The 13,716-nt window shown below is 39.6% G+C and overlaps 1 protein-coding gene across 2 annotated transcripts; it reads left to right on the top strand.

Annotated features, from left to right (window-relative positions):
• Nucleotides 1-11,911, top strand: CNBP (CCHC-type zinc finger nucleic acid binding protein). Of its 2 annotated transcripts, none has more exons than XM_075550107.1 (5): nucleotides 1-158; nucleotides 9,382-9,501; nucleotides 9,620-9,712; nucleotides 9,854-10,052; nucleotides 10,828-11,911. In XM_075550107.1, the coding sequence occupies exons 2-5, from the start codon at nucleotides 9,399-9,401 to the stop codon at nucleotides 10,943-10,945; spliced, it is 513 nt and encodes a 170-aa protein (XP_075406222.1). In that variant the 5' UTR covers nucleotides 1-158; nucleotides 9,382-9,398; the 3' UTR covers nucleotides 10,946-11,911. The 2 variants fall into 2 exon arrangements, with proteins under 2 accessions (XP_075406222.1, XP_075406221.1); XM_075550106.1 differs by having other exon boundaries at nucleotides 9,382-9,522.
• Nucleotides 11,912-13,716: the final 1,805 nt, after the last annotated feature.

Here is a 13,716-nt window from a genome sequence, read left to right as displayed (position 1 = left end):
CGGAGAGAGCCGTGCGCAGCGGCGTGTGTGGTGCCGTGTGCAGACCCGCGTGTGGCGCAGGCAAGGACCCTGAAAATAAACAGCCTCTACCTTGAGAGCCGCTTTCACCCGGGCTGCGTCCGAGCCTCCGCCGCCGCGGACACACTCAGACGCCGAAGGTGAGGGCCCGGAGTGGGGGTTCCAGGCTGGGGGGGTCGTGGGGCGGCCGTCGGCCCGCTGCGACAGGGGGGTAGGGAGGGTGAGACGGCGATGGCGGCCGCACTTTGGCCTGCACGACTGCTGCGTCAGGCGGGGAACTCGGCTGCCACGGCCGCCACGGGCGCAGGGTTTGGGCCCGCCGCAGTCGGGCGGCCTTCCTGCCCTTGCTTCTTTCCTGGGGGGTTGACCTCCGCGCGTCTGGGCCTCGCCGAGAGCCCGGGCCGCGCCCCAGGCCGTAGGCTTACAGTCGGCGAGGTTCCGGCAGGCCTGTGCGCCCTTGGGGCTGGGGCTCTGGGCCTTGGGGGGGGTCGCTGAGTGAGGGACTGAGGGTTAATTTGGCGGGAACTTTCTGGAAGTGGGCTGTGTGGTGGGAAAAGGCCCCGACATGCGGATGGAGGGGGATGGGGAAGCCTTGGGCAGGCCATGTGCCGGGGTAGTGGGCCTGGCGGGCCATGTGCCCAGACGAGAGTTCAGGTGGGTTTAGAAGGAAGGGTCTTGGAAGAAGTCCTTGTGTTGGGGTGTCTGTACGCGCCCCCGAAAGCCTTGAGCCTTTGGAATTCCATTTTATCTGTGCTTGACCGCTATCGTCATCCTAATGTTCACAAGTTAATTGTCCTACGTAGCCATTCGTAAAGGGCCTCAAAGAATCCATTTTCGGGAAATAAACAGGGCCGTTAAAATTCCATCTCCCCCCCCCCCCGGGAAAAAAAACCGAATTTTCCAAACCTCCAAAACATTTTACAGCCGCAGTAGGCTTTTATTTCTTGAGTTAATTAAGCGACTACAATTTAATCCAGAAAGTAAGATGTGAAGCTTAATTAGCCAGCCTTCGTTTCGATTTTCCATAACGTAGAAACCTATTTTTGGATGGCATAATCTCCCACATTTGGGCTTGGGTGTTGATTTTATTATGGGTAAGACATCGTTGTAGCCACATGCTAACCACATGGCCTCAGCCACAGGGTAGTTTCAAAGGAAGTGAACAGGTCTGGTGGTGGTGGTGATGAGCTTGAGGGAAAAAAGTTAAATAATTGTCTATTGACTTAAGGTAGGGTGTGTCGGGCTTTATATACAGCCTAAGAGAGTCTGGGGTTCGCTCTTTAAAAAAATTTTTTTTGTTTCAAGTAAAAGGATCCTCACCTTGCGCCAAATTAGAGTTTTAAAGTTTTTTAAAAGTGGGCTCTCCTCAGTGTATGATGCAACCTTAGATAAACTGACCTTTGAATTTAAATTAGCCTCGTGTTAATCATTTCTCCAAGCACCATGTATTGAGTATAAAGTTTTGAGGGCTTTTAGAAAGATGCCTAAAATGTGGTCATTGCTCTTCGGGCTTTTTCTCCCCCAGCAAAAGTTTGTTGTTAATCTTTCTAAAGAATTACTCTGAGTACATCTTATCAAACAAATAAAAAATGCCTGGGTAGTTTGTGACCTTTATTTTTGTCGCGACTAAGCTCTGTTCTGAAATATAAAATGAATACTTTGATTTTCAAGGGTGGAATTAGGAACTTTAAAACGTTTCTGAATTGCAGTTAGTTGGTGACTAAAAAAGAAAATTAGCCATACAAGGGGGCTTCAAAGGGTTCCTGTGAAAATTGCAATAAAATGTTTTCTGTGTACTTTTGAAAAATACCTCCCCGTGTGTGTTATCTCAGTTACATTTGAAAACTTGAGTCCTTAGATCCAGAAAGTCCACATTCTTTTCATATTATTATATCACAAACAGATGTGCAGACTCTGTAAATTGTTTAGTACTAAATCTGGAATACCAAGGCATATTTCTTTATACTAGTTTTTACAGTCACAGGCAGTGGTTTTTTTTAAGGTTTTGTAACTATTTGAATCCTTTAAAAATTTAATATATGCCGCATATAGATGGCAATGTACCAAATTGTGCTTAACAGCAATAGAACTACACTTTAATAAATGAAGTGATTGCTCTGTTGGCATAAAACTTGACAGAGATGTTTCTCTTGCTGCAGGAGTGAGAGTTATTTAAAACCTTTAATAAAAAATTTTTTTTAAATCTGGCTTCTTCCTAGTCTCCTGACAGTAAGTGGAGAACCCAGAGACTGGTGCCAGTGATCTTGGTCTGCTACGTCAACACTCTCCCATGTTGTATCACTTTATAAAACTAGTCTGGCGGTTAACAAATGTATTGCCAAAGGAAATGCCATTGGAAGATTCCAGTAGTAAACTATATAGCTTCCTGTTGGGAAAACTACTGAAGTAATAGAATGAGCCTTTGGCCACTAAAATCTGTTTTAAGTAGGATATTGCTTAGAGGTTGAGCAAGTGCTACAGTGCTTTCATTCCCTAATTACAAATGAGGGTAGTAAAGTGAAATCAGGTTCGGTTTTTTGGCACTGTGGTGATGCATTTGGGCTCCCTCCCTCTTTTTAAAATAGATTTTATTTTGGGACTCTTAACTCAGCAATCCATATATCAATTGTATCAAGCATATTTGTACATCTGTTGCCATCATTCTTTTCTAGCCCTTGGTATTGGTGCCCCTCCCCCCACATGCTTTTTCAACTTAAAATCTGGGAAAACAAAACGGTATTATATGAATAAATTCAGAGTTATATCGTAATTATATTTTTAAGTAATCAGTTCTATTTTGATTTTTTTCCTATCTAAAGGGAACTACAGAACAAACGATCTTGTGTGTTAAAATGAACATGCATTTTATATTACTTGAATAGTTGTAATGCCTTAGTGACTTTATCGTGAACTTGGTGTGTGGTATTCTCCTGTAAATGATATTTTCCCATCATTTCAAAGCATGTTGATGCTATTTGCCTTTATTAATACCAGTAACTACTACACTTTTTGGTACTAAAACAAAGCCAGTGAATTTTTTAATTCTAGTACTACTTGATTAAAAATGAGTGCCAATGAACAAAATGACCATATAGCTCCTGTGGAATGGAGGCATTCTATTGAGTCCATCCCAACTCAGAGCAACTCTACAGGACAAAGGAGAGCTTGTGAGGTTCCCTAGACTAGAAATCTTCGTGAGCCTCTTGACATAATAAATGGGTTTGAACTCCCTACCTTGTATTTTGTCCACTACACCACTAGGGTCCTTTATCCTAGGGAAATATTTAAAATAAACAATAGGAAAGTTGAGGATATAGTTATTAGCAAAGTAAAAGGTGTACCTATTCTCTGTTTTCCTATTTGTTGTACTTGTTTTTCTACAGGAAAAGAGTGTCATAGTGAGCTATGGGCTGTTGACCTAATGTCAGCAGTTCAAAACTAGCTGTCTGGTCCTATAGGGAAAGTAGGCTTTCTACTTCCTTAAAGAGTTAACATTTTCAGAAACCCACCAAGCAGCTAGCTCTGCTGTGTCCTAAAGGGTCTCACTCTGAGTCATTGATTAAATGGCGGTGGGTTTGGTTTGAGTTACTTTTCAGGGCTTTGCTAGTATTTCCCCAAGATCTGAGTTCCCCAACTCAAAGCACCATGCTGGCCTACCAGCACACCCAGTAAAACTAGTGGACTTTGCCACCTTTTTGGTCATCATTTAGCTTCATTTAGTGTGCCAACATGGTACTGGACAATATTTTAGTAACTACGTGCTCATGCTGGTGAGGTTTCTTGGGGTGGTGGCTTTTTGCTGAGTTTTTTTTGGTTATTTTTCCAGTATATGAAAACCAGGAAAGGTAAATCTCTAGCAATTAACTGGGTTATTGGGGATAGGGAAATGGGGAGCTAATAAGTAAAAGAAGGAAGAAAATGTTCTGGAACTAATTGAAGTGTATGGTATGTGAATTAAGTCAATAAAACGATTTTTAAAAATTAACCACATTTTTCATTGCCTGCATTTTTGACCTGAATGTTGGAAAATAAGACTACAATACAATTCTGAATTCTTATCTTGGCTTCTTTGTTTAGTGCTCACACCAAGGCTCTTTCTGGAGTGAAGTTTGTGTCATGAAAATTTAATAAACAAGAAACTTGAAAACCAGAATAAGTACCTGATTTCTGGTAGTTGAAATTTGGATCTGTTTGGAAATCACCAGGTTTCAGCCATCAGGAGATGAGATTTCAGAGTATATGCAGCGTTAGCACCACTCTCAGCCTGCTCTTCTCTACGTGCTGGCCTGAGTGCTTATCAAAGTCCACCTCTACGCAATCTTAACATCTGGGTGGAGATATATAAAGGTCATAGACACTTGGGGAAGTTTTTGATTGGGCATGTACCTTTTGCTTCCTGCATTAAACAGTGAAAACACCTGACATTGATGTTTGTAGAGCTTATTAAAATTAATTTTTTTAAACTACAATAATTATTAAGATCTATTTGCTTGTGAAGGAGTTCTTCACAAGGACGTTGGGCTATAAAAGGTCCACAGGAGAAAAATCTGCATTTCTAAAGTTTACCTCCTGGAGAAACCCAGTCAGGTTCCTGTGACTCAGATTCCACTCACAGGATGTGAGTTTTTTTTGGGTCAATAGGAACAGCGGGTGAACATTCTCAGCCAAATGAAGATTTATAAAATGCAGGTTTTTATTAAATTCAACACAGTTTTGCCCTTGTTTCTCCTAATCTTAGCTTTATTACCAATTGGCATTCCAAAATGAATAGGAGTGGAAGTAAGTTAATGCTGTTTTGGGTCATTTTTAAGTTAGGACTATCTTTAGAGTTGGTCCTTAATCCCTCTGAAAAGCAGTCAGTCATAGTCTCTAAAAATAAAACAATATTACCTATGATTTCAGGAAGGTGGTAAGAGTTTTCAGAGAGTGAACCATGAATACCTAACAAGAAAAACCAGCTGTCAAGTTGACTTCCACGTAGGAGTACCCCATGTGTGTCCAAGTAGAACTGCTCCATGGGGTTTTCAGTGGTTGGCTTTTTGGGAGGAAATGACCTGGCCCGGTTTTGGATTCAAACCTTTGATTTAACTGAGGAGCACTTACGTTGGCACCATTATTTAGAATAATGGTGTAGTAGCTCTTGGGCATGGTAACAAGAATTCTTGGTAGTGTTTTTGGCCTATAAAAGATAACACAATTGGTTTCATTCAGCAAATGACAATTACACCCCCCCTTCCTCTAGACTGAAAGAAGTAATTGAAATACTTCACGGCTGTCAAAAATAATGGGGTGCTATGTTGCTTCAAGGGAGCTCTGGTGCTGTAGTGGAAACTGCATTGGTCTGCTATTCACAAGGTTAATAACAAGAAAGAAGTTTCAGAAACCCATAGTTGCATTTGTATTCTGTACCATGTCAGAATTGACTCTGGTGGTACTGAGTTTTTTATTTAAATTGGCTTGGTGATGGCTCAAAAGTGAATGAGTTGGTTTCTACCCCAAGGACCATGATAAAAGCATTGTGACAGTGCCATCAGATGCTAACAAAGCTCTCTGGGTCTTGATAGGAGAGTTCCAGACTGGATGATGTGGTCAGGTTCTTTTATAGAATTGGCATTTAAGTTGGCCCTTGTAAGTTGGAAATGATTGTGACAGGTGGAGGCGGGGGCAGGGACAAGGACAAAATTTCAGCCAAGAGCAGTTGTGGAGCCATAATTCTCAGCTCAGAGTTGTTTTGCCTTACTGCCTGAAATTCTTGAAAGAAGATTGTTTTCCTAAAAAGAATACTGCAAAAAGTTGGTGGAAAATGAGATTAAAAGGCGATAGTTTTTTTTCCATGAGCTTTTGAAGCTGCCACATGAACATTTGTATGCCTGCATACCTTTTTTATTGTGCTTCCCTGATAGTAACTGTGTTTTACAAGTAAGGTTTGTGGCAACCTTTCCATGAGTTCATCTCTTGGCGCCATTTTTCCAACAACATGTACTCAACTTAGTGTCTATATTACATTTTTGGTAATTGTCACAGTATCTCAAAATTTTCCATAATGCAGTTACATACTTAATAGACGACAACCAGTGTAGTATAAATAAATAAAAGTTTTACATGTACTGAGAAACCAGAAAATTGGTGTGACTGGCTTTATTGTGGTTTTTGTTTTATTACATTGTTCTGGAAAGAGCCCCAAATATCCCAGTTAGGCCTGTACTCCTTTATCAAGGGTGGCCTGAAAGTATAGACCAGCTGATTCACTGTATGATTGGCTTGGTGAAAATGGAGACGGCAGGTTGCATACATATATGATAAAAATCACTGGAAAGACATCTTAAAAGCGTGTGCCATTGGGATGGTAGTCATTAATTTTCCCCTTTTATTTAATACTTGTTTTACTTTGTTTTTAACTTGCTTTCAGAAACAATTAGATGGCTGAAATTTGCTGATGGGCTAAGGAACATTCAAAACTCTTCTGTTAAAATATATGAAGTTCTGCCTATACCACTGAGCTGTTACTTTTTCTCAGAATAACAAGTAGTAACTAGATTGTTCTGTAGCCAAATGGAGAGAAGAAATACTTTTTTTTTCTAAATGTACTTTATAGTTGATGGTCAAATGATAACAGTTTAAACCAGCTTTCAGTTGGGAGTTAGGAACTACTAGATTTTGCTTAATCAGAAATGTCATTTTGGCCAATTGTCTCCCTACCAGAAATAGTTCTTTTCCTGTGACTCCCTGCCCGATACCCCCTCCCCCACTTTGGAGGTAGGTCCTACAAATAGAGGTGAGCAGGAAACAAAATTTTGTGGAAAAGGAACGTGAGATTGGCTAATCAATTCTTAATAAATTTATCATTAAGTATTTCTATGTCAAAGGTAAACCTAAAATTATAACTACCAACTTTGATTTTAGTGATAACGTGCAATGATACATTTTAACATTGTTTTTCTTTGTTAAACAAGAGCACCTTTTTTTTAAAGGAAGTGTGAAGGGAGAGATTATGGTGGAAACTGTCGTTTCCTTAGCACTAGAAATGCATATTGGGTACTGGATTGTCAGCATGGCATTGGTCTTTTCTAAAATACCGAAGCAAAACTCTACCATGGAGGCAATTCTACTGCCCTCCACCTTGCTCAGGCCATAAATCTTTTATGGGGGCAGAAGCCCTGTTCCCCCTGAACAGCTGATGGGTTTGAGTCACTGTAGTACCAGGACTCCTTGTTAAAAGATAAGCTGCTTAATTGGAAAGTATGGTAATTTCTGGGGTTTTTAAATAGTTAAAAAGCTGAAATGACTGGTTAAACTGGTGAAGATTCAAAGTGACAAAAAATCAGGATGGGAAGAAGAGATGTCATGAGCAGTTATCTGGAGAATTTTGAAGTACAGTGTTTAAAATGAGAGGCTCCACGGCCAATTAAGTTCTAATCAGTAATTTTTACGTACATTATTCAGTGATAGTGGTCACTTTTTCAGTGAGTCATTCTCATTCATTCCCTCTGGTTATACCATTTCTAGTACTCTACTTTCCCTGACCTCTTACCATTACATCTTTACTTTAGAATAACTTTTTGACTATTTAGTGTTTGTTTTTTTCTAAAGGTGGTCATCACTCTGGAGTAATATTTGTTTCATGATCTAAAAACTTTTTTTTAAACCTTAACTGTTCTCTTTGGTAGAGACTGGCACCTCATGTAATTGAGAATACGAACCACTAATAATCATCTAAGAATGGCTACAGAGCAAACTTAACCTCAGATTCTGTAAATGCATTTTAATCTCTTGCTGAATATACATCTGAAACCACTGAACTCTATATATATTTTAATCCCCCAAACTCTTAGTCATACCTGATTTTTTATAATACAAATAGTACATGGCAAAAGTTGATTTCTCTGAAAATTTTATTCCTGCGATTTAAAGTCATAGTATTATTGGAATCTTAAAAGTACTTGACAATAAAAACTTTGAAACTGAAGGAAAGTTTTTTCAGTTACTATTTTCTCTATACTTCAGCGATGAGACAGTAAAGGCTTGCCATTTTTCTGAGAGCCATTCAGGCATTTGTGCAAGAGACTGACTAATTTTGTTGATTTTTTAAAAAAGTCCAATTATTAGGTTGTTTCTAGTTATTGTACATTTAAAATCCATTAGACCAGAAGTTTATCCTATTCATATAAGAAGCGAAAAATCCATTTGATTTAGGGGACGCTTCAATTTTCATGTGCTATATATTTTTAAAAAATCTTTGTAGCTGTGTTTTAAATGGAAGCTTATAGTTTAGGAGCAGGAGGAGATGAAGGGAGAATAGAAAAGATGTCCCAACTAGCATTTTGGTTTATATTATTTAATATTGTGAATTGACTGCAGGTTGACAGTAAATTGATTATCTGTTCAGCAATTCATGCACGTCTGTTTCATGTCATTGATAACAAGCACACATTGGTGGACTTTCCTCCCTGTTTTTCCTGGTTCCATTCCTTCTGAACTTTGTCCTTGGGAAAATGCTGCCCTTTTGAGCAGAGGAGGTGAATTCCATCAGATGGCCCAAAGGATGACTCTGAGCTCTATTTTCTGTGGTTCATCTTAATCTTTTAAGACCCCAGTTAGATATGCAATGTTTTCTTTGGGCCGAATTGACCTTAACCCCTGATTCTGAGCTCTCAGGTCCAGTGTTTGATCATTTTTCTAATGTTTTAAGCTTATTCATCTTCCCTAAACCAATTAGCAAACATTTGGATACTCACATGTACTTAGCACTGTATTAGGTGCTAAGATTACAGAGATAACATTACTTTTGGCCCCTCACTCTGTACTATCACTCCATTGGTTTGGGTTATTCGAAATTTTAGGAACGATAGTTGCCCAAAATAAAGCTAGTAGAATGTAACTCTGAAGGTACAGTACACCCAGACGATGAGTACAAAGATGAAGAAAATGTTCTAAACTGATTGTGGTGATGATAGTACAGATCTTGATGGGATTGAATTGTGTGATATGTGCATTATATGTCAGTAAAATGGTATTTTAAAATACATCCAGTGGATTGGACCTAGAATGAAATAGTATGAATTTCCAATTAAATAGCGCATTGACACTAGCCCTGTAATTCTATTCCTCTAAGAACTGTATTGATTTATATGTCAATTTTACCAGTTTGAAGGATCAAAGACTGTAAGAAAATTTGACCAGGGAGGAGAAGTGGGTATTGCATCTGGTGTAACCCATTGCCATTGAATTAATGCCAATTCATGTGTTACAGAGTAGAACTTCAGACTCTCTGTAATTCTTATGAGAGTACACTTACATACTGTTTTTTCGAAACAATATGTAAAAGGTGTAGGTAGTTTAACGTCTAATATCTTTAATATTTAGGAACCCTAACTGCAGCCATGAGCAGCAACGAATGCTTCAAATGTGGGCGATCTGGCCACTGGGCCCGGGAGTGCCCTACTGGAGGAGGCCGTGGTCGTGGAATGAGAAGCCGTGGCAGAGGTGGTTTTACCTCGGATAGAGGTATTTTGTTGAGTTTTAAAAAATTGAGTATCTCAATATTCACTGGTGTCAAGACTAGTCTAATTATCCCCTTTTCACTCCTTTTGGCCTATAATAGGTTTCCAGTTTGTTTCCTCTTCTCTCCCAGACATCTGTTATCGTTGCGGTGAGTCTGGTCATCTTGCCAAGGATTGTGATCTTCAGGAGGATGGTAAGTGTTTAACCCTTTCTTCTCGCGCTGTGGTGTGGCACTGGGAAGGACTTTTCCACTTTGAGGTTCCATGTTGTCTGGTTTAAAATATTTGAGGGAGGTTTTATAGTCTTGGTCTGCTTCCTTTCGTTATTGTTGAAGCCTGCTATAACTGCGGTAGAGGCGGTCACATTGCCAAGGACTGCAAGGAGCCCAAGAGAGAGCGAGAGCAGTGTTGCTACAACTGTGGCAAACCAGGTCACCTGGCTCGTGACTGTGACCATGCTGATGAGCAGAAGTGCTACTCTTGCGGAGAATTTGGACACATTCAAAAAGACTGCACCAAAGTGAAGTGTTACAGGTAAGTTATTAAAATATTGCTGAAGAAAACATTGCAAATTTTTCTATAAAGATGAATTCTGTATAGATAAACGGACCCTGTATGTAGATTGATACATACATCCCATTAAACTTTAATGAGAGCAAATAGAGTAGTTTCAGCATTCATGATCAGCACCTTACCTGCACAGTAGTTCGTGTTCTGCCAGGATTGCTTGTACCTTATGGCATTTGGACAGGCTGTACAACCACGGGATTTCTTTGTGTTTTAAAAATACATATGAACATTAAAATAATATGAAGCTTCCACAGATTACCTCCTCCTCATAAAAAGAACAATACACAACCAGCCAGCCAATTTGTGATGCCCTATGGCAGTCTCCTGTCCATTTCCTGAGATTGCTTTTGTAGTTTTTTAATTTATATATATACACTTAAACCGTCTTTGGAGTTTGTGAATGTCACATAAGATAAACTCCACATATTTAAAGTGTAGTTATTTAAGTTTGACAGACAACTGCGAAACCCTATTAGACATTACTTTGTAATAAAAGTTTCACCAGAAGCTTAATGTCTTAATGGGGAAAAAAATTAATTTTATGGTTTAAGCTATACGATTGCAAGTAGTTCTCTAATTCCTCCGTCTATCACTATCTACCCTCAAATGTAGAGATTAAAAGTAGGTTTTGTTGTCCGAAACAGAAAAACACGTCTGCTTTGCATAGTATATGTCCCCCACCCCCAATTGACTGTCATATTTTTACCAATGAGAAAATTCTTTTAATTTCCTCTTTTAGGTGTGGTGAAACTGGTCATGTAGCCATCAACTGCAGCAAGACGAGCGAAGTCAACTGCTACCGCTGTGGCGAGTCAGGGCACCTTGCACGGGAATGCACAATTGAGGCTACAGCTTAATTATTTTCCTTTGTCGCCCCTCCTTTTTCTGATTGATGGTTGTATTCTTTTCTCTGAATCCTCTTCACTGGCCAAAGGTTGGCAGATAGAGGCTCCTCCCAGGCCAGTGAGCTTTACTTGCCGTGTAAAAGGAGGAAAGGGGTGGAAAAAAAAAAATCGACTTTCTGCATTTAACTACAAAAAAAGTTTATGTTTAGTTTGGTAGAGGTGTTATGTATAATGCTTTGTTAAAGAACCCCCTTTCCGTGCCACTGGTGAATAAGGGATTAATGAACGCGGAAGAGGCAGACCAGTAGGCCCATGCTGGGTCTCTTGAGATGTTCCCATGTAGGAGATAAAACCAATTTTGGAAGTGTCTATGAACTTCTATAATAACTTTAATTTTAGCATTATGACGGCCTTGGATTGTCTGACCTCAGTAGCTGTAACATCAAGTAACATCTGCATCAGGCCCTACATAGAACATACAGTTGAGTGGGAGTAAACAAAGAAAAACATGACTGTGTGAGAGAGAACCCAGGATAAAAATCTAAACAGGAACAACTTCATCACAGAGTTGATGCCGAGTAATCATATACATGGTGAAGGCAAAGGTTGAGAACACATTTTTTTCCTTAAAGACTTAAATCTAAAGCCCAGAGTAAACATCGATACTCAGAGTTAGCATAATTTGGAGCTTGTTCAGGAATTGCAAAGAAATGCATTTTCACAGAAATCAAGATGTTATTTTTGTATACTATATCACTTAGACAACTGTGTTTCATTTACTGTAATCAGTTTTTAAAAGTCAGATGGAAAAAGCAACTGAAGTCCTAGAAAATAGAAATGTAATTTTAAACTATCCAATAAAGCTGGAGGAGGAAGGGGAGTTTGACTAAAGTTCTTTTCGTTTGTTTCAAGTTTTGATTATTGTATATAATACAAAATGCCATATTAAACAGGGGAATGTGGAGGCTTTAAAGCTGACATCTTGAATCTGTGTGTGTTAGCTCGGGAATGTTTCCAGCAAAGCAGCAGCTATCTACCAGTGCCCCCTCGTTATCAATATGTAAGGTCCAGTGTGGACTTGCGACCCCACTTCCAGTGCATGCTGCCATCTGGTTGGAGCCTGTGTCACTTCATGAATTTGAAATGGTCTCCTCACTTCAGTATCTATGTGCCCAACTAATTGTATCAAGAGCCATCTTGTCTTTTTTTCCATTTCATTCAAAATGCCTTCCATTGCTGCAAGCCTTGTTTCAACAAATACACAAAGCTGAAAACCAATCCTGAAAAGGTTAAATATTTTCTTTCCTGTTCTGCAGAGGTATAGATTTTAAATTTTTTGGCAATTCATATAATACTCTTTAGTTCTGTGTTCATCTTGACCTGTTGAATACCATTGCTGTTTCACCATTACAAAAATTTTCCTGGGCTTTGAAGGTCTGAAATGTTGGATTCCTGGACGTTTGGGGATCTGAAATGGACTTATTAGAAATCACCTGGTTCATTGAATTCCATTTTATAGATGTTTAGAGAGTGTTTAGAAGCTTAACTTGAGTATACATCTAGTTTGAACCTAGAACTCATAAGAAACCTTCCCACAGTAGTAACCACACACTATAAATATAGTTGGTATATATTCTCCTGTTATGTCCTGCATTGCTGTGATTTCTCAACGTGCATCTGTTGTATGCCGCTTTACATCTGACATGTTACGTGTTGATGTCTCAGCTGTGCTTATTCAAACTTTGTGAAAATAGTTGAAACCAAACTGCTAAATATAATTTGGGTGTGGGATAATGGGTTTAGGGTCACACATTGTTTCTGGCCTTATGTAGGAAAACTAAATGCAGCTGTGAACACCATTGTGGCTCTAGCACCTCACTTTTGTTTAATACTGTTTTTTATTCTCCCATATTAAACAGAGCTTTGTGTTGGAAAGATAGAAGGCTTTAACCTTTAGAACCGCTCTGCCTCACACCCATTTCATTGTGCTATCTTTGTTAGAACCTAGCTCGCTTTGCTTTGCAACTTGTTACACATTAAGGACCTGTATCTGCAGACCACAAGTGTTCCTTCATTAGAATTTGTGTTGGCCTTTATAAATGAATGCAGCAGATATTTTATAGGAGAGCTAATTTAGCAGTTGGGAGCCTCGCTGGCTAAGTGAATTACTAACTGGCTGCTAACCATAGGGTCTGCCATTGCACCTCCAGCTGTTCCCAGGAAGGAAGATGGAGGCATTCCACTGCAGGAAACTCACAGGGGCAGTTCTCTGTCTAAAGGGGCACGATGAGTCTGTTAACTCGTCGCCACTGAGTTTTTTGTTTTTATTATTTTTAATGCAGTTTAGGAGTGAAAGAGACTTGGTTTTGAGGTGCCTTTTGTTAACAATTTTCCGAGTAACATTGCCTTGCGTGTCTTAGGCTGACTTCCCATCTTTGTGTGCCTGTGCCATCACGCTGACAAGGCGGAGAGGGAGCAGCTTTGAGTAAGAAAACTGGATTCTTAACAGCTTCTTGAATTCCCTTTTCCCAAGGAGCCTTGGGGCATGGAAGAAAACCAACCCCTTAACATTTCTCTTACTGGCTTTGGCCCTCCATCTCTACAAGTAGCTGAGTAAAGGATTTAAAAGTGTGTTGAAGGGGATAAGGGAGAGAGAAATGGAGGTACGACAGTGAATTATGCCTTGTCTAATGAATAAAACTTCATCTTGCTTTGCCTCCCTCTTCAATGTTTGCTGTCTTGTTGCATACTTGATTAATCTTAATACTCTTTACAACCACTTG

This window comes from Tenrec ecaudatus, chromosome 5 (genome assembly GCF_050624435.1).
Source record: "Tenrec ecaudatus isolate mTenEca1 chromosome 5, mTenEca1.hap1, whole genome shotgun sequence".
NCBI classification, from domain to species: domain Eukaryota; kingdom Metazoa; phylum Chordata; class Mammalia; order Afrosoricida; family Tenrecidae; genus Tenrec; species Tenrec ecaudatus.
This window is presented reverse-complemented; position numbering and strand designations above follow the sequence as displayed.

Excerpts from the sequence above, each read along its gene's own strand:
- CNBP (XM_075550106.1), top strand. The coding sequence starts at position 9,399 with ATGAGCAGCAACGAATGCTTCAAATGTGGGCGATCTGGCCACTGGGCC. Across the intron at positions 9,713-9,853 it reads TTGTGATCTTCAGGAGGATG|CCTGCTATAACTGCGGTAGA; the intron begins GTAAGTGTTTAA and ends TTATTGTTGAAG. Across the intron at positions 10,053-10,827 it reads ACCAAAGTGAAGTGTTACAG|GTGTGGTGAAACTGGTCATG; the intron begins GTAAGTTATTAA and ends TTCCTCTTTTAG.